We start from the raw sequence: 25,633 nt of genomic DNA, 5'->3' as shown, positions 1-25,633 counted from the left end.
CAGGTATGGGTTTTGGTAAAACCACACTAATTCGGAGCTACTGGTCGGATGTGGAGGGGAAAGGACATCAAGGGATGAATGAATTAGTGAAAAGTCCAAGTTATAGGGCTTCCGATTAAATATGACAGATTTAGTCCAGAGACCTCTCTCACACGAGAGCAAAGGGATACAAATGGCACAAATCCAAAAGGATAAAGAGAAGGTGTCAGTGATATTTTAGAAGCTGAAAAGCAGATGGACATGTGGTGCTGAAATGTAAGCCTGAGGGAGTGGAAGCCACAGAGCAGTAAGCTAATTAGTACGGCAAAACCCCCCAAATTTCAGAAAGATGGGGCACCAAGAAGTTCTGACGGCCCGGGACAAATAGGGAGCAGCAGGGAGGCGAGGGCGTTGGGGTGGTGAAAACAGGAAGACGGGTTAAAAGCCTAAGAAGCAGCTAGACCTGCAGGTCCCTTTCTCATCCCCTTCAGCCTGCTCCTCCTCAGCGGAAGACTCAAGACTCGAGGCAGCAGGCCCCCGCGATCCTGCCCCGGAGTGGCTCGGGCCCCACACAGGGCTCCTGGGCCGCTCATCGGCGCCTCCGCTTTAAAGGGGAGAACGGACAGTCAAGAATCACCAACCACCTGAGAACTGTCTCTGTTCATGAAAGAAAAAGACCAAAACAAACCAGTGGGAGAAAGAAACTCAGAAGAGTACCAGGGCACCGGCTCTGGAGCGTTCTAGAGAGCAGTCGGTCCAGACAGGAGCAGGAGGCACCCGGGGGAAGAATTTGCAAGAAGAATCGTAACACCGATAAACTGCTTCGTACATTTTTAATCACACAGAGAAGAATCTGTGGATAAGTTAGTAACAGGCAGATAGAAAAAGAAATTTTTTTTGAAGGACTTACTAAACTTGGAGTAAAAAAAAGCTGAAAGTAAGTAAGAGTCTGAGGATTCAATGGGAATATTCATGTAGCAAACGAAAAAAACAACAATAATCAAAGCAGTTAGTAATTCCAGGGAGAAAAAAGAAACCAAAAAGGAAACACAGTAACCTAGGTAGCTTCACTGGGAATGCTGTTGACATGTCCATATAATGTAAAAACTGAATACTGATTCACCCGAAAAGGACAACATAACTATACTGAAAAAGAAGGGGAGGGGCTAGGAAGTCAAACCACAGCAACAAATAGCATTTTTTTTTTTTTAAAGAAACACAGAGGCAAATGCCTCCAAATCAAAGAAACAGCCAAAAGTGTTGAAAGTGGTTGCCTCTGGGGGAGCAGGAATCAGAGGTAGGGAAGAATGGGGCAGGGGACTGCTGGTTTTTGTTTTCAGACATGCTGAAAAGTCTTTGACTTTTAAAAGTGTGGACACGTATTTACATTGACAAAATACAATTTAATTTGAAAAGATAAAAAAAAATTGTTATAGTGAGATAATTATGGTCCAAGTCATAGCTTGTTAAAGTCACTGTTCTTATTAAGGCAGAAATTAGGGGTGCTTGGGTGGCACAGCGGTTAAGCGTCTGCCTTCGGCTCAGGGCGTGATCCCAGCGTTCTGGGATCGAGCCCCACATCAGGCTCCTCCGCTGGGAGCCTGCTTCTTCCTCTCCCACTCCCCCTGCTTGTGTTCCCTCTCTCGCTGGCTGTCTCTATCTCTGTTGAATAAATAAATAAAATCTTAAAAAAAGAAATTAAATAATATTTAGTAAATATGCATAAGGTAGAAAGAGTAGAGATCATTTAAGGGTTTTGAAAGAGCAGTGACAGACCTGTTAATAAAGCTGGAAAAACAGCCAAGCCTCCCCAGTACACAGCACAACACAAATGCAGTGCTGCGACTTTCAAGAACAAAGAGCAAATCAAGTCGCTGATCAAGGGGTACTTCAAGAAAGCTATAGGAAAACTTGCTTTAATAAGCACTTGAGACCAATTTAAGAATATTAACACACAAACAACTTGGTGATTCTCAAGAATCTGGGAGCTTCTTCCAAGTATTTAATTATTTAAACCAGTATTTAAATATTTAGTATTTAAATATTCTCGGTATTTAAATATTTAAATATTGCGATTTTAAGTATTTAATATTCTCAGCACTGAATACCTATGATATGCCTAGAACATAGAAGGAGGTCAATACTTCACCAATAAGGCACTTCTACTGTCAATTTGCCTACACTGAACCAGTGTGTTTACTAAGCAACGGGATCTGAGTAGCACACATTCAGAATTAGCGAAACTGAATTAATGGGACCCCTCAACAATTCAAACAAAGGCATAAAAACTCACAGAGCTTTTCATAACTTTTCATGAGGAATACGAAAACTCTCACACATGGTAATCTGGCCTTTAATGCCTTTGGAGGTGGGCAGGTGCCAGTTATGACCACCCTAACTGTGCTTCGGGGGTTAGATCAGGAAGTTGCCCTCTGTTCATCCTGGCAGAACTCAGGGAGGTTCCATTGGATCCAACCAGTCCTAACCCACCAGGCTTAGCCAGGACTCCTGGGGCCCATCCTCCTCATAATGAGAAGCCAAGTTCGTCTCCGACTCTCCTCTGAAGTGTTCTGCAATCCCCGGGATTTTATGGTGCCACTTGGGTCACCCCTGGCATCACCTACGTTTGAAGTATGTTGAGGGAAAATCTACTAGGAGCTGCCTCTGGTGTTAATACAGAACTGCCTCATAAAAACTGCTTTCCACAAAGAGTTCAAAGGAGCTTATCCAAATACTGTGGGCTTGTCCTGTTCCACCAGCTTTGCTAGGGGAGAAAGCGGAGGTTTCGCCAAGTGATCTCTGACCCAGATATACCTTCTCCATTTCCTGAAGGAGCTCAGGGCAGTGCTAGCAGCAGCAAGAGGCCTTCGACAAAATGGACCCCATGCTTTGAAGTAATGTGCTCCCCACTCACCATGCTGCTGAAGTTAAAATTTATTGGGATGGTAGGTTAGGGTGAAGGACTAAATTAGGTAAATTATTGTGAGAGGTCTTTCTGGTACGTAATAAAATCTTTCCAATTGTTACCTCAGGAAACCCAGTAAAAGTCAGGAGCAAACCAGGAGGGCTGACAACTGTCGGCAGGAAGCCAAGGTGAAGCATCCTATCACGGGGGCTCCTGCAGTTTAATCCACATTAATCCACCGCTGCTGATAGGCGCTATTTACCAGCAGGACGATGGATCATCACCACATTTTCACACAGAGCATCCTGTCAAGGAAAGCAACCAGGTACAGGCATTTGCTGGCTAGGAGCGTATTCACGGAGTCGCAGAAGGTGCGAAGAGTGGCACTGTTTTACGTCTCTGCAAAGCTCTTTAAGTCTTGCTTAATAGAAAACAGCTGCATTCTCTTATCTGCTTCTACAGTCAATCACTGTGTGCAATATCACACACTGTGTAGCTTCTGGAAAACTCCACTGCACGCTCATTAGAGAATATTGTTATAACCATGGCTATTTAGCTATCTACCTATGTAAGAATTCATATATAAATATATAAAAATAGGCTTGTCCTCATGGATCCTGGGAAAAGTTGGGGTTCCCCAGGGGTCCTCAAGCCATATTTTGAGAGCCTCAGTTCTAAAACGACCCACATGGACAAATTTTGTGCTAATGAGAAATCAGTTTCCTCTATGTATCCAAGTAAATCCACTAAGGATATAAACTAGTAAACACTGTTAACTTGATTTGAGTTATATAAGCCCAATAGAAGAAAACTGTTTCTTCTAGAGTATACTGTGATTAAATCTTATTTCCTCCCATCTGACAAGCTAGTGAGAAACTTAGCACGAATCTGTCTTTGACAGGTGGTCTGGCAAAAGAGACTAAATAAAGGTGTGGGGGCAAGGAGACTCTGGGTTCATTACAACCCCCAAACTTACCTTTCCCTCCTCCAAGGATTACAAGCTTTCGCTTGTAAAACAACACTACAGTCCTCATCCAGTCCGCTGCTAGCCCACTGGTTCCCCTATGTACCTCACAATTACCTCACACCCTAAAACTTTCTGGGAGCAAGGGATCTGAACTCAAACCTGGATCCTCTCTTTAAGGGGGATTCCAATTACATCCTGGGCAAAAGGGGACAACTCTGTAAGGGAAAATCATTAGAGACATAGGGTAGTCATCAAAACCTAAAAATAAGGGAACTTAATGCCTTTGCAGAGGAATTCCAGAAACAGTCGACGACTTTTCATTCTTCTCTATAACGCACAAAATACAAATTTTTCTCAGGAAGGAACACACCATTCTGTTTCTGTTGAAGTTCAAAATAAAAATCTCAAACACAGTCATTCTGGGAGTTTTATGAATCAAGTCACTGAACAAGGAAAGGACCCGACATGTACAATGGCTGGGTTGATTATTTAACTTTCGAATGGAAGAAACCAAAATCTGAAAGCACTTCCACTTTCCATTCTATCTTCTTTGAGCAAAGACCTGCTGGTTGAGATACAAGGACTGTACTTAAAAGATGTACATGCCTACATTCAGTTTATTTTTACTTTTGGAAACAGGATTGTGCTGTTCCCATGAAGCCAGCCATCTCTGCATGCCAAAAATGGCAAAAAATAGACACTCTCCTTTCTAGAAACGATTATAATGTACCATGACCAAAAAAGTGGTTTTTTTTCTTAACAGATAATCTTGCATAAAAATGAGTCATGGGATTTCAGAAATGGAAAGACTCTTCTCAAATATGTGTGTGCAGGTTTCCTTTTTTTTTTTTTTTTTTGAGCAACAGATCAGAGCTTTCCGTAAGTTATGTTAAAACGAGAGTGGCATCGTTCGGAGCCTCTGAGTGAAAGGAAAGTACGGTATTTACAGTCTAGCAAGAGGGAAGAAGTCTGTCTTGGAAAAAATAAGAGCTCTCTGGCTTGTGTTCCTGTGAGAGGAATTTTAACTTATAAGGCATGAAAGATGTTTCTAAACAATGTCGTGTAACTTCAGCAGCTGAATTTCAGACCCGAGCTCTGAGATAGCCTATGTTGTGACACGGCTCTGAATGTTGTTTCTTCTGCGGGGATTGCTCAGCAAGAGTGAGAAAGTGATCCATCCACCTTGGGGCATTCTCTGGAAGGGCCTGGTTTGGCAAGATCAGGAAGTGAGAATATACGGCTCTCACCTCCTACATACCCAAGGGTGAGCAGGAGACAGGTCAACTGGCTGCTCTGTATCCAATGTGCACTTTCGGACAGCAGAAGGGAGCTGCGAACAGTCCCTTTCCTTTGGATGGACACAGCGATCCTCTTTCAGTGCCACTGAAATCAAATCCCTTCTCATGATAAAACCGGCTTGTTGGCCAATGCGCTGGCTGCCCTGGGTGGCAGACAGCTAGCAAGCCAAAAGACAGATATGCCCAAAGGTCAGAAACCGAGCCTCAGGGTCAAACAGGTACTAGGCTCTGGCTTTTCCCTTGTGTTCATATACCTGTCTTTCCATCAGTGCTATGAGGGTCTACAGGGCTCATCTGGAAAGCATGTCTCGTGGCTCTTAAATGAGTATGAGGAGGAAGCTACAGGATGAGCTGGTGTGTCTTTCTGAAGGACTCATTTTACTTGGTAGCAATTAGAAACATTATCTTATTAAAACAAATATGGGATAAAAGGTAAAATTCATTTACAGTCTTAAGGTAAAACAGAAACCTTCCAAGCAATATTGGACTTGCTTCTGCCTCCAGACACATGGGAGGTCAGTTCGCTCTCCTCGGCCGCAGGTGGAACACAGGTGGAAAACGCTGATAGCACTCACGTATTCTAACGAACATTTTAATTTTTACTAAGATTTTTACCTTTGAAAGTTCCCTGAAGGCTCAGTTCAAACCAGTTCTGCTTAATATGTTGTGTATAATACCAAGAAGAGCAAATGGCTGCTTTCAGGGTAGAATAATTACAAGCAGTATTTCCAAACTGGAATGAGAGAGCAGTGAAAGCAGTTCCTAAATTCCCTTTGTGGACTTTTTTCCAACCTGTCCGATGACTGCATTCAGGCTCTGGTGACCCAAAAGCATCTTCCCTTCCATCTCGGAGAGTCCTAGATACAACGCAAACACTCTAACGAAAAGGGCTTTTCCTTAAGAAAATCTGCTTCAATTTCACATCCAGGAGGCCATTAATGGAAAGTGTCTTAAACGAATTTTGGGTGGTGTCTTGGGAGTGTTTGTACTGAAAAAGTCAAATATGCCCACCATAAATCTTTTCCATGACATCGACCAAAAGGTTTCTTGAAAGCTTTCAGAGCAACTGGAATTTACATCTACGTGCACAAGACGGGGGTCCTGGGATTCCAGAGCATTATCAGAGTCCTGATGGCCGTATTCTGAAGCACTGATCTATCATTATCCTTCAAATTCCCCATTCCTCCTTATCTAACTTAAATAACGAGATAAGCTCCAACACTCCTGAGCTTTGCTGAATTAGTTTAAATATTTCAAGTTCTGCCAGCTCCCACTTCTCTCCCCATTTTGGGTCTGGACTAAAAAGGTGAAGAAATATTTTGGAGGAAACCTCAGGGCCCAACTTCATAAATCTTCATCTGCTACCTTCCTAAAATGTCATGTAACCCAAAGCCTACAACAGATGGTTTTTAGAGAAGTAAACAGGCAAATAAATAGCCCAGAGTCCAATACTCCCCTTTTCAACGTTATTTTTGCCTTCTATTGGGCAATGGCTGCCCCTGCATCTCTCTGGCTTTCTACCCACCCGAATATCTTTTCAAATACTACCATCGAATACCACCACGCAAACAGGAGCTGGGCAGGCAGCCCAGCGGGTGCCCTGCTTTGGCCTGGCCTGCTTGGAGGGTGGTGGGCTTTTCAACATGGCTTCCATGCACCACAAGTGTGGCTGCCAGCTGTACCATTTTCATGAACTTTACTAGGGAACAGACAAATGTGGCCCCATACACGTAGACGAGAAGACGCAACCTGAGCCAGCACGACGTTGCCTTGGAAAAGGCTTCTTACTTCAGTTCCAAACCACACATACTTGTACAGTTAACGAATGCAGCAGGGGATACTGGTCTACAACATTCATGCGGAGGCCAAAGGCTCTGCTGTCCTCCGCCCTCTTCTCCCCCTCACCCCCACCTGCCTTCCCAAGAACTATCAGATGGCATGGCAGTTTCAGGGAAAAGTTAGGTGACTGTCTCTTTGGAATGCCTGCACACACCACCAAGGAGAGGAACTTGGAAGTATTTTAATCTAAAAGAACTCGGTGGGGGGGGGCTCCCTATAAATAAAATCATGTTCAAATAAACACAAAAAAGAGCCAATATTTCCTGTAAGGCCACTTTTCAGATGGATTACTGGAAGGAATATTCTTTCACAGTTTTATGGCTTACTCTGCTATCATCTGCTTAAAATTTGAGTCATTTAAAACATAGATGCTAAGATCTAAGCCTTCACTTGGACAAAATAGTACAAAGGAAGCAGAAAGTCTCGTTCCAAGAGCAGACTCAGAGGCAGAACTCTTGGACTCCTGGGTTCTATTCCTGGCTGGATCCCTGGGCTCAGGTCAGCCCTCGGTCAGAATCTCACTTCTAATCCCTTCAAATCATTTGTTAGTCCCTGTTGTCTAAACAGTGGGGAAAAACCCTGAGTAACACCCCTGGATCCTGTTCAATCAACTGGGATGGTTGGAGATGGTTATAACTCACTTCCAAGAAACCAGGGTGATTTATCCCTTGGTAGAACTAGTATGTTCCTAAGAGATCACAGTGTCGTCAGAACAAACCTTCAAGGCACTGAAACATTTCTCCACCTGCAAGAATCTCTGTGCTCCTTTAATGTGACTTTCAAAAATAGGGTTGTCCAGCGTTTCATATAGTTCCTTATAGCATCCACATTAAAATAACCCTGGTTGGGCTTCAGACCTCTAAGAGACAGGTATATTCATCCCCAATTTATAGACAGAAAAACTGAGGCTTAAGGAGGTGAGGAGACTTAAGCTAAGAGGGGGACTGGGACCCAGACCTGCTGTTTTCCAGGCCAAGTGTTCTTTTCTAACACATAGATGCTCATTGATAACCTGCTTTGGGACCCAAACGGACAGAGTGAAACTGGTCACGGTGTTTCAGAAGAAGCTGTAGTATCCTTTCAGTGCAATAAAGGGTAAAGGGCCAAATCTCTTCAAGGCTCCCAATCAGACAGCCCGGCACATGCCCCACTCGCCTCTGGCAGCTTTGGCCACGGCTCTCCCACCAGTGGCTCCTCGGAGAACATAGAGGAGATGCAGAAGCTTACTTGCCCCTCACTGAAGCTCCCAGGTTCCCAGGCCGATGACTACCTGGCTGCTTCTCACTTAGCACTGTAACTTTTGTTTCTAGGAGTGAAGGGCTGCGAAGAGAGCTGCTGCAGGAAATTTGCAGCTAGACTTCAGTGTTTGTTTTTAGGCGAGTTGCCAGCCTCTCTGGACCCCGTCTGCCTGGAATGTGATTCTCTCTTCCCTTCACCTGGCCAACCCTCACCATATACTTCAGGCTTCATCACTTCCCAGGGGGCTCCATGCCGCAACAGATAGCACACTGGACTTCGAAACAGCACTTCCCTTGAAAAGCTTTTCTTGACCGCACTGACCACAGGTTAGCCAACCTCCTTCTCCCCTTCGCCTTCTCCAATTACATGGTCTCACAGCAAGCACCCTGTAAAGCTCCTGTGTCATTTATCACAATTTTAGCAAGTAATTATTACTGTCATTATTTGTTTTATGTTTGTTTCCCCACTGGGCCAGGGGAAGAGCAGGGTCGGCCTTGCTTTCTGCTAGATTCCCAACCCCGAGTCCTTAGAAAATCTTCAATCACTATTTACTGACTAGAAATGACTGGCTGACAGGTATACACCGGGTGACACGGAGTGGAACCTGCTACGTCAGTTGGGATGACCAGTGAAACTGACGAGGACACCTTATTTTCTGCGGCAAGCATTTTGTGCCTTTTCTTATGCTCCTAAAAAGAAGGCAAAACTTTATCAAGACTTCCAAACTGATACTGTAGAAAATTCACATCATTTCTTTCTGGTCAACGTCACTCAAGTCCCTAGCACAAGATGATATTTTAAAAATCAAACACACATACCTCAGACCCCTTTTGAAACAAATCATTCAATCCCTTGGCCCCTTGGGGATTTTACGAATAAGGATGTTTCTTTTGGAATTCTTAGGGGTCTCCTGCTTTACTCACGCATCATCGTTAGGTCTTATTGTCCTAACAAAATAGTGGCGGGGGAATTCTGGGGCTTCCAGCAGACAGAAAAACTAACTGGAAATACTTTTGAAGCTTCCCTACTGCCCCTCCCCCCAATTTCATAAATGCTTCAAAATATACTCAAGGATTGTTTTAGCTCTGTATCTGAGAAGAGAATGTAACTTAACTAAAGTAAACTCTACAGATCCTTTTTTAAAAAGCAGCTGCTTCCAGATGGAAGACATTCTGGCAAAACATATTACATGGTCCCAGTCTACAATCTTAAGCATTTCCCCTGCAGTAATGTGTCATCAGTAAGGTTTCCTGGTGACAGACACATGGATTCATTTTAATTGGGGACGATTTCACTTCAAATCCTATTCGAGGGAGCGACAGATAGGGTGTGGACAAGGCCCAGGCCCTAGACATTCTAAAAGGACACACTAATTCACTTGGGGAATATCTCTTAACCAGGGAGCAGCAAAATCCTTCTGGGCTTAAGTGGCGTCCAGCTTGGCTGGGAACTGTAACATTCATTATACCCTTTGTTGATAAGATCCCCAATTAGTCACTCTGAAAAAGGAAGGCTCAAATAGGCTACTAACACAAAGAGCTACATTAAAGCCGTTGGATTCTGGGGGATGTGGAGCCATATGGGCTGCCCCTGATTTCCCTTCTCAGCTGGTATCGAGGCAAGATAGCATCTCACAGCAGAACTGTCAACCTGCCCGGGGAATTCCTTCATGTGGCTGGGGGACTGGCCAGCACGTCCAAGTGGAAGGAAAACCAAGAAAGGACAGACTCACGTGGTGAACCATAACTGTGGGGATTCTAGAACATCCCGTGGAGCCTAGGAGCCAGACACAGCCTGCAGCCTGATACTTTTCTTAATGGGCATGTGGGGGGGTCTAGTTAGGTTGGTGAACAGGGGAGATCTGTAAGGGTGCAATCCTATTTCTGACCCCTCTAATGGAGAAAAACAACATTTTATATATAAATAAATTACAGACATAGCTATAGATAGGCAGATACAGATCCAGAAGAATTCATGCCAGATTTTCGTGCCTTATTTTCATGTATTTATATTAGGCAGGTTAGAAATTTTAGATTCATGTACTCGAGCTTTTAAAAATCACATCATTAAGGCAGAATGTGTATGATTAAACACATCAGCATCTGGGCTAGAAATTGCAGAAGTGACCCCCCCACCCCCACCCCGTGACCACTGACCTGGGGCCACTGAGTGTGGCTGTGTCTCTCACCGCCTGGGCTGTTTCTGATGCAAAATCCAGGGCACCTGCCACTGGTTTGGTTACAGTGCCAACAAGCCCTTTCCCAAGGCCAGATATGAAACCGCTGACACCCCCTTCTGTTTTCACTCCTTCCACTGTTGAGGTTATCACACTGGTCAATCCACCAATGATACCTAGAAAAAGAGACAAGGGCCGTTGTAACCTGGCCAAGGACAAAAGCAAAAGCATTTAAAGCTGAACTCCATCAATTCCATGCACCTGGCAAGGTAACTTAGAGGCATTCTGTCAACCTCTTGACAGGCTACAGGTGGGCCAACTCTAGTTAAGGAACTGGCAGACTTAGACTTGCCCACTAAGTTTAGAGTCCGAGACTATGTATTACATGTTAGTCTGAAGGCAAGTGTGTCCCAGTTTAAAAAAAAAAAAAATCAAAGAACACCTAAGAGGTTAACAGTGGCTATTTTCTGGTTCAAGTGTGGGAAGCACATGGGCAATCAAGAGATTATGCAGACAGTAGGACTACATCAACAGACTAGCAATAGTGGCTTTGGGGAAACTTGGGACCCCATAAAATACAAGGCAGAGAGAACTAAATACAAATCCTTGGTTTCCAAGAACATTGTGTGGCTGGCCAACACCACCAGAAGTTTGAAACGGGGTAAAAGCTACCGCACACTTTGCTGAGATCAGGTTTAGGCAATCAGAGTAAATCATGAGGACTGGATGAAAGGCACCCCCACCCCCCCGAAAAAAAGCTGCCAGAACCAGCCGGGACTCTCCACGGAGTCTTTTCAAAAGACCAACCTAGGTCAAAAAGACATTCCAAACGTTTTGCAAGTTGACAGCAATGACCTTAAAGAGCGTCAGGAGTGGCCAGAAGTTGGCAGAGGCTGAAGAGGACACAGGCATTACAGGGAAGAAGTGGGGCCCTGTCCAGGGAGCATTTCCAGGATGTGTGCCAGGGACACTCACAGGATGTTTACCCTTTGACGGTGGGGGCATGAGGAAGCTCTCTAGACTCTTCATCTCTAGTGAGACAAATCGGTAAAGGAAATTCCTTGGGTGAGAACGCACTAACAATCCACGTTTCTTTTGGATTCTGGGTCCATTTGCTCCAGTGAGGCCACAGCCCTATCCCAACCTTTTGAACTGAGTTCACGGAGAGACAGACATTACCGAGCCTGGAGCAAGCAGGGCCTGCAGAGAAAATGGAGCAGGACTCCCGGTTTTTTAAACCAGGGAGACTGAATGGGTTCTGGTTCTTGTTATCTGTGAAGCATTTTTTCACTCCAGGCTACCGCTCTCATGCCATCCAGGGCTTCATGCATTCTCCTTGGATGAGGCTACCTGTTCCTGGAGATGCTGCATGTATTGCACGAATGGTCCTCGGTTGGAAGGGATTCTGCAACCAACCTTGAACCCTCACCCATTTTCTCAGCATACTCCTGTGACCATCCGAAAAGTGAAGACAGCTCGGCTTTCTCTCCACATTCCAAGGACGCGAGACAAAGGCAATTATACCCAGCAAAGCATTTTGTATTCATTAAAAAAAAAAAAAAAAACACAGTCCCTGCTAGTCCCATGCACTATCATTACAGTTACTAGAATGATTAAATCTTTAACCCCAAATGGCTGCCCAACAATCCACTTTTTGAGTCCCTAAATAGATTAATTTCAGCTAAATTTTACTCCTAGCTTGATGTCTCCTTTGGAGCTGCTCCCTTTCCAGTTGGGCAGGCTTAGGAAAAGTAGAGGCATTTTGATCGAAACCTCACCATTAGGAAAACTGATAAAAACTCTGCCCTAAATGCTGTGTCCTAAGCATGAAGAGAAATAAGATTTTCTATTATCCATCTGCCTCCTTCTTCCAAGTGTGGCTAATCTAAACTTGGTCAGTCTTGATATGACTTCTGCTAGCTTCAGACTATCTCTAAGAATCTGGTACAAACAGTGTCATTTACTAAGCATTACTAAGCAGGAGCTGTATGCCCGGTATCCCATGAGGCTCTGCAAGCATAGAGGCGAATACAAAATGCTCTTCCTGCTCTCCTGACCGTCACAGTCTATCAGGAAAGCAAGGTACACACAGCTGCCTAGATACACAACCCAGACTTCTACATGTGCTCTAATGGTCATTATTTCTAACTGGGGACACATCTAATTGGGCAAACATCATTTGAGTTGAGACCTCTAGGTTGGGTAGGACTTTGACAGGCAGGGAAGTGAGGCAGAGGAGGGGAGAGCAGAGGAACGTGAGCAAGGCCTTGGGGGCCTGTCTGGGGAACAACCCATGGCTCTTGGTGGCTGAAATATAGTGTGGCTGGGCGACAATGTTTGGAAAAGTTGTCTGGGTTTACAATTCCAAGGGCCTTGAATGCCACACTAAAAAGTTGTTGAGAAAAACGCAACAAAAGGCAAATGAGTCGGAGTTAAAGCATTAAAGATCAGAATTCAAACAAATTCAAGAGACTTAATACATTCATGCCATCACCTATGTCACTTGGGCACATGGATTTACAATCCTTTTGAATGTGCGTTTATACAAGACTCAGAAACACCTGGGCCACAAACCCGGCAGCCAGTTTCACATTTCAGTTGCCACGGAAGGAAAGCTCAGTAAGCAGAAGGCAAGTGTTGAAGCAGCAGTTCCATATTCAAAAAGGGGTTCAAATGATGACACCTTATGACACTTTGGGGAAGAGAAGCCAAAGAACAGGAGGGGATTGCAATGTGCGCACCATTTTGAAAGTGAGTGAAGAGCTGTCACAGGCTGTAACATTTCAGTTGCAAGGAGAATAAAAGAAGAGAGCTTGGAAGGCTATCAAGTACACCAAGCTCCCCAGCCAGGATTTCCACTTGCAATCGGATGGGTGAAAAGGGACCTCGGAGGAACTGTGGCGGCAGAGCCAGTCTTCCGGTTTCATGTGACTTACCATGAGCCAGGCCGTGGATGCCGGCTACGAGGTGCTCCCCGCTTGTGGCCGCGTGGTATCTGATGTACTCCCGCTCGGACTGATGCCGATTGTCCATCGTCTTCCCTAAGCCATCCGATAATGTCCCCGCGAACTGGAATGAATTAAAAACAGAAGGAAAAGAGTTTTAAAGCCTCAGCACTATTTTTGCTATTTTAATTATTTTAAATAAATACCTTGCCTTGCTCCTAGCTGGGCTTCAGTAAATGCCAACTGAGAGAAGAGAGAGATTAATTGCTGAATTACCCATACTATATGTCCCAGGAGACTGGTTCTCGAGCATTGGACACATACAGATTGTAGGACGCTTTACACTGGAGGACACAAGGCTTGCAAAACAACTACTAAACGTCCATAACGGCATCCACCTTCCACAGTCCTCTTGCACTTTACTGAAAAATGTATCACAAAATGATTTGGGGGAGGAGAGGTAAGTGTTGGGATTCTATAATGTTAAGGACAGAGGCTCTTTGCTCTAAATCAGTGTGATTCAAAACAGGAAACACGGCAAATTGTTGCTTTAGGGTTTGGGATCAAAACTTCTAGAGACATCAACTGCCCTCAAGTAATGTCTTTTCTTTCACTTATTCAACAATTACCGGGTGCCTACGTGCCCAGCCCCATTGGTCAAAAGGAAAAATGAAGTATATGGAAAGGTTAATAGGTTAGGTCACCTTTCATACGAAATGGCAGACTTGAACTCATGACTTCCAATGCAAAATCCTCCTCCACAAATCAGAGAAAGATCTTATTTATCCTGGCATTCTTTTACCAGAGAAGCTGTCTCATCCATCAAAGCTCAATAAAAAGGACATAAAACTCTGTTTTGTCACAAGACAATCTGAAAAGGTTTAAAGTGACAGTTAATAAACCACAGGGTACTTATCCTCATCATTCAGGCATAAAGAGGAAAGGATATCAAATATATAATTAACCTTCTTGGGAAGGATCTACCAAAACAAGTGGTTTAAGTGCCAATGACCCAGGACTAACCTTTCGGAGAACTCACAGGAATGCTATTTAGATATAGAGCTCAGTGCAAAGATTCAAGGTGAACTGCCTGCCTTGAATTCCAGTACACTGGGTAGCCTGGCCATGGGGGGCCTGTTTCATACTGGTTGGCAAGGGACATTTTTCTTAAGATTCTATTTATTTATTTGAGAGCGAGCAAGCAAGCACCCAAAATCGGGGAGGAGGGGCAGAGGCAGAGGGAGAAGCAGACTCCCCACTAAGCAGGGAGCCCAACACAGGGCTCCATCCCAGGACCCTGAGATCATAACCCGAGCAAAGGCAGACGCTTAACCGACTAAGCCACCCAGGTGCCTCAAGGGACATTTTACATCACCAGGCCTGAGGCTTCATGACACGAGTGACAGGAGAAGGTGAGTTCCAGGCACAGAAGAGGGACTAGAGGAAGAACCAGCAATTCCAAGTGAAGTAGTAATGGTTTCTGGAGCAAGAGATGGGAACACTCCTTCCTTTTACTCTGTCCAAATGCTTTTATGATCCAGGGCAGTGATCACTGACCTTTCTAGAGATGCAATCCCTATCATTATTTGCTTTTGGCCTTGCCTTCCCTGTCACTCTGTGTCTAATTGGAGAATTAAAGTTCATGAAAATTAATCTTCCAATCGCCTTTAGGTTGGAGACACCACGGGACGTCGCAAAGCCAGCACTGTGAATCACCAGATGGGGCTTTAGTCAGGGATCCCATCTGAGAGCCACAGATTTGGGCATCTGACCAAAGCAGATTCTGGTCTGCCCTCAACCATTCCAGTAGCTACAGAGCCTGAGCAAGGTGCCCTACTGTCGGCATGTGGAGAATGACGACAGTACCAACACTGCTGTGTGGCTGGGTGAATCAGTGACCGTGGCTCAGGGTATGGAATCCAGTGAGCATTCTTACTGTTATTATCAGTCAGCCACTAGTCCGAGGAGGAACATCCTGCACCACAGAGAAGGCCTTTCGAAGGTTTAGAATTATGGTCATTTGCACTAGGCTTTCACATAAACAAAAACAAAAACAGAAACCCAAAACAACACCCCCTCTTTCCAGCAGATAAACACCAGCCTCCAGAATGAGTTTCTGGAGTGGTACCATCTATAAAATTAGAGTGTCGGACTTGGTGGTTTCCAAAATCCTTCCCAGCTCTGACAGCATGCGATGCACGATCCCAGTTAGAAGGTCTTCATTAAGCACTTACTCTGGGCTCAGCACAGACTGAGGTACTGTTGAAGGCACATGGCAGCCTTGGACCTACCGTCCAGGACGACAGTCTCACTGGGAAGGTAATGATCCCCGACATGAAACAGGCAGCAACGAGAGCCTGGAACGCAAACTGAAAACACTTGCGAATCGAGGGAGAAGACGAAAATGTGATCCTTGTTTTGGCAAGAGTCAAAAGAAGGAGTCCCTGCTACATTCTGGAATTGTGGTGGCTGCCAGTGTTCTCCACTCGGGGGCTCAACAAAAATGCCTCTCCGTGATCGATGCCACAGAGGAAGTGAGGCAGCGGTGGGTGAGAGAGCCGTCTCCAGAGGCGTGCCGTCTCCACCTGAAGAGGCCCAGCGCACCCACGCTACGTCCAGCGTCTCACTCCGGTCCTTCCCACCTCCTCAAACTCTCATTTCCCTTGAAAAGAGGTCTTTCCTTGGAAAACATATTAAGCTAAGGTCCTGTCTATCAAATTCTGGCAGCTGACTAGGAAGAAATGAAAAATCCTATAATACTTTTCCTCGTAAGAGAATATGGGAGAATAAAATAAGAATAATCTGATTTTTTAAAGAATAATGTACTGCCCAAAACCACCCCCCTCCTTCAACACCTGCACCCCCCCCCCAATCAATAAAACAAGTTCAATCGCCAAGGTTTAGGAGTCAGCCTCTGCTAAGAGCTTCACTGCTAACTGATTCTGCTACAGGACCCTCAGCTCCCCCAGCACCGACTAGTCCGGCGTTCTCTGTACAAAAACACCACACTGACCTCAGGAGGACAGAGTAAGATGACCTAAGAGATCCCACTTCCCTCTAAATGCTGGATTCTGTCATGTGCTTCTTGGCTGCAAGAAGGTACCCACACCTACTCAGCTTGCCCTAGGACTTCTGTCTGAATTCTCATTTTCCTGTGGACAAAAAAATTATTCACCCAAGCCGACTGGACTTGTCCTTTGCCACTTGTGAGTAAATGTAAAGGATACAAAGATATTATTGAAGGAAACTATTACCAAAATCTTCACCCCCATAACTGTGACTTTGAGAACTCAGGGAACAGGAAGATGTTGAAATCCATGGTCCAGCCAAACCCGTACTGATTAGAGGTTAATCAGATTTTAGAGGGAGAGACATTTTATAGGAACTAATCTGAAACCAGTGAGATGAAGGGTACCGTGGTCAAAGAGGCTGGGCCTTGGGCCAGTCCACTGGGCTTCCGAGTATGAATCCAGGGCACCAAAAGCTTGTGGCCTCCTCTCACTGTGGGAGCACTTAGTCATACTTAATCCCAACTCTCTCATTCCCCACCTCGGTGGGAAAATAAATCACACCCCGTATCTTATTTCTCCCTCAAAGATAGGGTAAGAACATGGGCTGGAGAGGGTGGTGATTCCAGTAAGCACTCTGTATGGGTGTCCTCTGGCACTGGTCTTCTCTGAGGCGGGGAGGTGTTATTTCACCCACGACCTTGAGTTAGAACACTATAATCAAACCGGAGCAGAGGTATCCATGCGAGCCACAAGGCCATGTGGGAGGGACCGGGGCAGGACATCCTTTACCACCCATCCCCAGTTCTGCTTATGTATTTTCATTTCATTTCATTTCATTTTTTAAAGATTTATTGATTTTGAGAGAGAGAGAGAGAATGAGCGGGGGGAGGGGCAGAGGGAGAGAATCAAGCAGACTCCCCGATGAGCGAGGAGCCTGACACGAGGCTCGATCCCACAACCTCAGATCAGGACCTAAGCCCAAACCAAGAGCTGGCTGCTCAACCGACTGAGCCACCCAGGCGCCCACCTACGTACTTTAAAAAGAAGCCAGATGCATCGAAATTCAAATTCATTTTGAACTTTTTTCAGAGCAGATGCTCTCTGGCATGCTCATGGATATCAAAATGGGGAAGGAAGCTCGGGGACAGATATTCAGATAAGTGGAAATCTAATCTCAGAGGCAGTGGGGGAAAGGCTGAAAATCATAAGGACGTGAGCAAGCACAGTCCAGCTCTGCATCAACCCCAAATCAATCAAACGTGCGCGGCATGGACCGAGTGCCGGGCTAACAAATGACGCTCCGAAGACAGACACGGTTTCTGCCTCCTGCCTTCATGGACCTCGGTCAGGAGGCATGTATCTGGCATTAACGGAAAGACCTTCACACCCGCCTTCGGATTCGGACTGTGACACTTACTAGTTGTGAGATCATGGACAAACAATCTCACCTCTGTGAGCCTGTTTGCTCATCTTCAAAATGGGGATGAGGATATCCACCTACAGGGATGCCGTAAGGATTAGACAGTACGTGTGAAGCACTTAGCATAGAGCCTGATACATATGTGACGTCCAATGAAAACAGGAGCTAGTGGGACTTCAATTCCTTCACACGCAAAATGGGAATAATCAGGTTCCACGGGGCTGTTGGGAGGCTGATAGGAGCTGTGTGCATGCAGAATGCTTGGCAAGTGCGTCCCCAGAGAAGCGGAAGCTATGTGCAGAAGGCCATGGAGGCACAGGACAGACGGCAGGTGTCAGGATTGAGCATGGGGACAGGATAGCCCTGGGAGGGTAATTTGTAGATAATTCATAACTGTCCTTGGTAAAAACAATACCTGGACATCAGAAGGCCCATTTGTGGAGACTTAAGTCAATATAGCTCGTTTTGTAGCAATTTCAAGTCCACAGAAAACTTAAGACTTCAAAAGTTTCCAAGGACCAGAATGTCCTTCAGAAAACCGGCTATTACACTTGCAAAGACAACACCGATGTCCTCCTTCTTTCATGGGAGGAAGCTGTAGCACACACCACACTCGTGAACTCTGGCCACAGTCCAAAGTCACTAATTTCTAGAAAGCCCTATTTTCAGCAAAGGGGTAAAAATCTCAGAAGCACTTCAAGATGCCAGTTCTACGGCATAGCTGAGGCACACTGTCAGTGCCCCACCTTCCAAAAAGAATCCCATTGTCCATCGAAACACAGCCCCTACAAATTAGCCTGGATTTGGGGACAGGCTCGGGACAGTTGATTTTACAAAACTGAAATTCAAGTAGATGCTGGAATGATGCAAGAGAAAAAATTCACACTGTGTCCCTCTGTTCTGTCCGATCAGTTTTCCTGACCCTTTTATGATATTCAGCAAGCATGGGATGCCAGAGATATTTGGCCAGTGTAACAGGAGCCTGGGCTTGAATTTCTCCCCCCCCTTCTCTGGGGTTCTTCTTTCACAGTTATTTACCTAATGGAAATTTCCTCTTTAATATCCTTGCTCCATTGAGTAATTGCTGGTGACAGTACTTTTCTTGTCACAGGGGCAAATGGTGGCTGCCTATAACAGGAAAGGGAGAGAAGTTGACAGGGCTGGGCGGTGTGAGGGGGTCTTATGTTCTCCCAACCAGAAAGTTGCTCCACGGCGGGTGTCAGCTATGAGCACAGCTCCGGGCAGCGCCGCCAGAGATCCGCTGAGCTGGAGCACGGCCACTCGGAGAGCCCGGCAGCACACACTGTGCCTGTAAGGTGGACGTGAATGTGCATGCTGGTGGCAGCCGCTCAATCCTCCTGAGCCTCAGTTTACCTGTCTGCAAAGAACCAGACTCTAAAGGGTTGCTTTCAAGGGTTACAGAGATAATGCAAAATGTCCAGCACAGTGTCTGACACCCAGTGGGGCCATCGATTTTTACATGCTTCTTCAGAGTGGTCTGGAGGCTTACATTCGAGAGTCCTCTCCAACTCTGTCGGTACACGAGTAGAAAAATGCCCTTCAAGTCATGTGAGACCTAAGTCACTTAACAACGAAGGTTTTCACCACTTCACTCTGATTCACATTGTTAAATAGCCACAGTTAAAAACGATTCTCAGTGTGAGTTTTGCCTTGACGTTGAAAACTCCTTTTGTGATCCCTGTAAGGAGACCAGAGTTAAAGGAGCCCAGGATGCAGCTTGCAATGGGTATCTGTCACCGACACAAGGCAAACCAAACAGCGAGCCCTCACTCAGCCAGATGCTGAAGGGACAGGCTGAAACTGGGGAAGGAGAAAAAAGAGAGAGGGAGGGAGAGAGAGAGGGAGAGAAAGAAAAGAAGGACGGAAGGGAGGGAGGAAGAAAAAGAAAAAGAAAGAAAGAAAAGGACATGGAACAAGTTGAGGTTTGGCAAGAAAGAGGCATATTTGGACCCCAGATCTCTATCCACTAGAAGTGGGACAGGTTTGTCTGTTTTCAGTCTATTTGGTTATGATTATGTATAGCCCTTAAGGCAAAGAGAGAAAGGGGAAAGAATCCAGAAGAGACCCTGCATAAGAATAATACAGATACTTTTTTTTTTAAATCTAGGACTGACATTCTACTTCAGTAACACGCCTGAGCCAATGACCTTGCTTTTTTTCTGCGGGGGGGGGGGGGGGGTGTCTCCGGAGATGTAAAAGCCCTCCTACCCTAAGACCTATACCATGTTGCTATTTCACGGATAAACACTTATCAGGCAACAGACACTCCTTTTCAGTTAAGAAACAAAGTTATTCAAAGCCACCCAGAATTATCTCAGCACACAAGGTCTAAACATAAGCAACAAAATCAGACCTCAAGATTGTCCTGGGCCTTAACTAGCTCAAGACACACGCCTGCTGAATTGGCAAGTCTCTCTTGCTATTCTGCAACCCTGACCCAGTTGTGAACTCAGATGTTGTTTCAGATTAATCTAGCAGCTCAGAGTGGTTTGAGGCACTCTCCTAAAAAGGTTTTGCCTTTTCTTTAAGAAGGATTGGTGGAGTTGGCTAGAAGGCCAGAGGCACAGGAGTAAGTGGCCTACACGGGGGTATCAGGAAGGCCGATTTGCAACAACAGGTACGTGCCACAGCTTAGTCACATTCAATTTCCCGTTTTTCCTACACCAATTGTAAAGAATCATGTGGGCAGGATGAATCTTCTGTGGGAGGGGATGATGTCCTACTTGTAGCCCTTCAACAGCTTCATGATAAGCTTTTCCCCAGAAGGGGTAGGGGATGGAGTTGAGGGTGCCAGGCTTCCCGCTCGTCTACTGCTGAAAAGCCCGAGGCACACGGGAGAAGCTGAAGGTGGGTTTCCGTACCATCGGTGCTAGTCAAGGGGAGTAGGCCTGCCCACCCCATGAGTGACCTCCAGTTCTGCCATCCTAACAAGGTTTCTCAATATGCACAAATAGCCAATGCCTCAGGACTGAACCAGGAGATAGGTTATGTTGTAGGGGGAAAATCCCTCTGAGGTGGTCACAGCATAAAGCCTGACTTTGCAGATACACAATTTCAACTCTAGGGAAGCACACAGCCTTTGAAAAGCCAGGTATCCTGATCTCAACTCTGTCACCAGTATCAGCTGGGTGAGCAAAACACTCTCTCTTCAGGGATCAGTATCTTCATCTATAAAACAGGAAGAACACAACCCACAGTGTCACTGGGGTAATCCAAAGAGACCGTGGTTTTAAAAGTACTTCGGGGGGGAAAAAAACCACAAAGCAATGTGTAAATGCTGAGCGTTAGTACTGCAAATCCTTTTCTTTCTTCTAGGGAGTGCTCTGCTCCCCCTTCCACCCCGACTGAAGCCTGCATGTCTCATCCTGTACGACAGGAACCACCTCATACCTGCTCTGGAACAAAGGAAAGCAGGAAGAAGCCAATTATAAATAGACTGAAATCTCAAAATACAGAAATGAGGAATGGAATTGGGAACGTTTCACAATAGGAAAGAAGCTCAAGCCTATCTCACTCCGAGTCACAAAGGACTTCATTCTTATGAAGTACTTTGTATTTCCAATAAATATATTCTCTTCAATGCTGAAAGTCTGGGAAGACAGGGGATGGGTGGTACCATAAAGAGCAGCCAGAGATGCTCAGCACGAGAATAAGCTGGGCTTCTCACTGAAAAAGTCAGAGAGGCTTCAAGGGTTTGAGATATCGTGATGAGGTTTCTTTTTAGAAAGAAACTGGTCTCCAACTGGTTTCTTCAAATAAATGAAGTTTTAAATGAGTATGCAGCAAAACAGGTAAAGGAAAACTCCTGACTGCTGAAGACTGTAGCATAACTTTTGGAATTGTAAACCAACAATGTTTACTATGTATCAGGCATTGTTCTAAGGGCTGGCCGTCTATGAAATCATTTATGAGTTTAATCCACACAGCAGCCCTGTGAGATAGGCTCTATTATTATCCCCATTGTACAGATGAAACTGGAAAGACCATGATAATCTCCAACAAAAGTCTGCTAAGAATCGACCTACATTTGATACTGGGTCATCTATGGAGGAAACCCAACCACGATTTTTGTTATTCCCTCCATGGAAAAATTCCTTGGTGAATGCCAGTGAAAATCGATAAAGATGCCAAGGAGACATCTTTCCTTTCCCTAGCAGTGGTGGTGACAGATGAAGGAAGCAAAAAGAAGTATATAAATAATAAAGTTTCAGAAAACTACATGCAAATCCCCGAACAAGAAAGTCAGGCTCCAATCCCCTTCCTTAACTAAAATATCCCAAGTCAGACACCCTGCCCCCTTCCATCACCCATTCTTTGCCCTATGCCATGTAGTCTTTGAAAGAAGAAAGAACCACTTCCTCCTTTCCCCAAACCCGTCACTCTCACATGTGACGTGGGCTCCAGAGAAGGATGGAGTCCTGTGAACGTCCATTACATGGATCACGGAACTAGCATGCACCATTGACAGCTGGGAAGAAAGACGGAAGGCACGCGAGGGTGAGAATCAGGACCAGCGATCTCAAGAGCTCCTGCTTGCACAGAAGAGCTCTGCTCTTCCAACCCAGCTTCTTACAAAAGGACTTGCTGAGGGAGGTGGAGCACCAGAACTCAAAGATTTGCTTTGTCGGAGCTGGTCTGGTGAACCAAATCTAACTACAGAAAAAGACGACCGCTCTGGCAAGGACTGTTTCATGTACCGGTAACTGACATGGTGGGGATACAAATTCAAGGCGGAGGGGATGAAAGCAAAAGAGAGCTGTGGGGAGAGAATGAGCATGAGCCAGCCATGCTCCTGGGTAAGAAAGGATCCTGAAAGTGGGTCCAGTTCAGTCTCCATCCATCTTCTGTCCATCTGGGCACTCCGATGCTTCTCCCAACAGCCCCACCCATCTAAGAGTAACCGAGGATCCACAGTGGAAACTCAGGTACTACTTCTTACAACTACCAAACATTTTATGGGGGTGGGTGGGGTAAAGCCTGCATTTGGGGAAAGTTAGAAATACAAAAACCAGCAACTCACTTGTTAGGAAGTTATTCATCAGCAAGTGTGACGAATGTGAGAGAAGAGAAGACTACAGATTCAGAACTGGAGTTTGGAGGCTGGGAGTACAAGGCAAGGTGAGCCTCTCTTTTTGGGGTTAGGATGAGAATGGGAGGCAGCTCAGTTCCAGGCACTTAAGTCCTGTCTCATTTCTCCTGAGACCTGGCTTGTTTCTAAGCTCAAAGGAAAGGCCAAAAGAAGGTTCTTTTTCTTTCTTTCTTTCTTTTTTGAGGGGGGAGGGGCAGGGGGAGAAGGAGAGAGAGAATCTTAAGCAGGCTCCTTGTGGGGTGGGGCTTGATTTAACAACCCTGAGATCATATCAAGAGTCGGACACTTAGGGGCGCCTGGGTAGCGCAGTCGTTAAAGCGTCTGCCTTCGGCTCAGGGCGTGATCCCGGCGTTCCGGGATCGAGTCCCACATCGGGCTCCTCTGCTGGGAGCCTGCTTCTTCCTCTCTCACTCGCCTGCTCTGTTCCCTCTCTCGCTGGCTGTCTCTCTGTCACATAAATAAATAAAATCTTTAAAAAAAAAAAAAAAAAGAGTCGGACACTTAACTGACTGAGCCAGCCAGGGGCACCCCAAAGGTTCTTTTAAAAATGGACTCAAATGTTCCCAATGCCTCAGATGGGCTAAAATAAAAATAAAATGGCAGTTTAGCGATTTCTCAATAGCTCCTAAGAAACCTCCGCTCTTTGCCTGTCCCCTGGATTCCTTAGTGGCCTTTCCGTAGGGCATTCTTGCCTTTGCTGTCTTTCAGCCCCAGAAAGGCTGAGCTGGGAGCAGACATTCAGACTTCACACCCATCTACTTCCCATAGATCTGGGGTTTTTAAAGCCAGCTGAACTAGCCATTTCCAGGTTAACAGATTTCAGGCCTAAAGAACAACACTTGGAATGAGGAAGAAAACCCAATCCATTTAACTCAACAGTGGAAAAAGGGAATGTGAGCACGGAGGCTTTTTCAAAAGTACTAGTATATTTTAGCACGTTCTATTTCATTAGTATAATATTCTATTACTACATTCTATCATTTAAGCTGAGTCTACGTAGGCCCAGGTATTCATTTGATTGTCCTTTCAGCTGTCCACACACTATATAACACTCTATTGACTGACTCTTCCATAATTTAAAAAATGTTTATGGCACTTGTTTTCTAAATATGCAACCAAAGGCAGAATTCATTTTTAAAAATAAAAATTAGCTTCATAAAAATCATGCCTGTATCTGAAATGCCACCATATTCAAAAACATCATGAACAGAATGTTTTCTAAATTTTGGCAAGCAGGCAGGGAAAGAGGAAAAAGGAAACCAACAAATAACCTGAGGGGAAAAAATTAAAGACAACTTGGACAGCTATTTCTTAGAATCTTGTAGAAAACTTCTCCTTGCCATGATGGAGACAAAAGCCAACTGCTTAAAGTTGCTTTCTCTATTCAATACCTTCCTTCCTCCAACAAGAACAAGGGAAATCTTAGAAACGAACCCCTTAGCAAAAGGATGAGAGGCTAAATGTAGTGAAGAGAGATAGCTTGCATAGTCAAATAATCAAGTTAGCCACAGAGACCAGAAACTCATCAGCTCAGACACACAATAATGCTGTTATCACATGACCCTAACTTCCTCTCCTGGTTTAGCGCCACAACGTCCACGAAGGTGACCACGTGCCACGGGAGGCTACTGGGCACTTAACATGTGATTAGTACGAATTAAGATACACTGTAAATATAAAATACATACTGGAATTCAAAGACAACATGAAAAATAATAATGTAAAACATCTCAATTATGTTTACATACTGATTACAGACTGAAATGATAATATTTTGGATATTACGGGTCAAATAAAAATATTTAAAATAATTTCTTCTGTTTCTTTTTACCTTTTCTAAAAATATTCATTTATTTTAGAGAAAGAGAGTGCACACACAAGTGGGGGGGCAGAGGGAGAGGAAGAGGGAGAGAACCTCAGGTAGACCCCCCACTGAGAGCAGAGCCCCATGCGGGGCTTGACCCTGAGAACATGACCTGAGCCAAAACCAGGAGTTGGAAGCTCAACCAACTGTTTCTTTTTACTTTTTTAATGCAACTATGAGAAAATTTTAAATTATATAAATTATGTGGCTCATATTATATTTCTATTGGGCATTGCTAGTTTAGAGATCTGACCCTAAAAAGTTTAAGGATAAAGCTGATTAAATTAAAATTAAACTCAGAAGGTACCCAAGTCTTCAATTTCAGTTCATTTCTTCCACCTAGACTTTATGTGTAGATAACCAATAATATTTTACAAACGACTGCTAGTCACCTAAGCAGGGAATACTAGATGGAAGGTGCTGGTTTGGATTTAGGAAGGAAGGCTACCGTTACTCAAAATGGAACTATCTAGTAGGAAGGTGGGCAGAAAGTTAATTATGGGGACATACCCACATCACCTCCTACTCTTACTGTTCCATCCTCCAGCATCAATGGCTGCAAACCTCTGCCTTCCCAACCTCAGTCTGGCTCTCCCAGATGCCTCCGCAGAGCTCTGCATGGCCTCTCCCTGCATCCAAACCCGTAGGACGAGCCACTCCTTCCATACGCCTTCTGTGTGCAGCCGTACCAGCATCGCATCCGCGACCACGCGGTCCTTTTGGCGCCTGTTTGCTCACAGGGCTAGGTGCGCTGTGGCACACGATGCCAAGAAGCTCAGAGTCCAGTAACAGGGGCCATGGAAGGTCTGCTCATCTCTGCACCCCTAACCACCCAAGACAGTGCCTGGAACACCCTCAGAGCCAAATAAAGACAGCTCTG

At 45.1% G+C, this 25,633-nt stretch overlaps 1 protein-coding gene across 1 annotated transcript in view; it reads right to left on the bottom strand.

Moving 5' to 3' along the window:
* Positions 1-25,633, bottom strand: part of VPS13D (vacuolar protein sorting 13 homolog D) — a 260,740-nt gene that overhangs the window by 56,181 nt on the left and 178,926 nt on the right. Inside the window, exons 65-66 of the mRNA XM_040645796.1 lie at positions 13,340-13,472; positions 10,384-10,579 (exon numbers count right to left, since the gene is read on the bottom strand). Coding sequence (XP_040501730.1) covers positions 10,384-10,579; positions 13,340-13,472 — 329 coding nt within the window. The remainder of the gene's footprint in view (positions 1-10,383; positions 10,580-13,339; positions 13,473-25,633) is intronic.

This window comes from Ursus maritimus, unplaced genomic scaffold (assembly GCF_017311325.1).
Source record: "Ursus maritimus isolate PB19 unplaced genomic scaffold, ASM1731132v1 scaffold_32, whole genome shotgun sequence".
Taxonomy (NCBI): Eukaryota; Metazoa; Chordata; class Mammalia; order Carnivora; family Ursidae; genus Ursus; species Ursus maritimus.
This window is presented reverse-complemented; position numbering and strand designations above follow the sequence as displayed.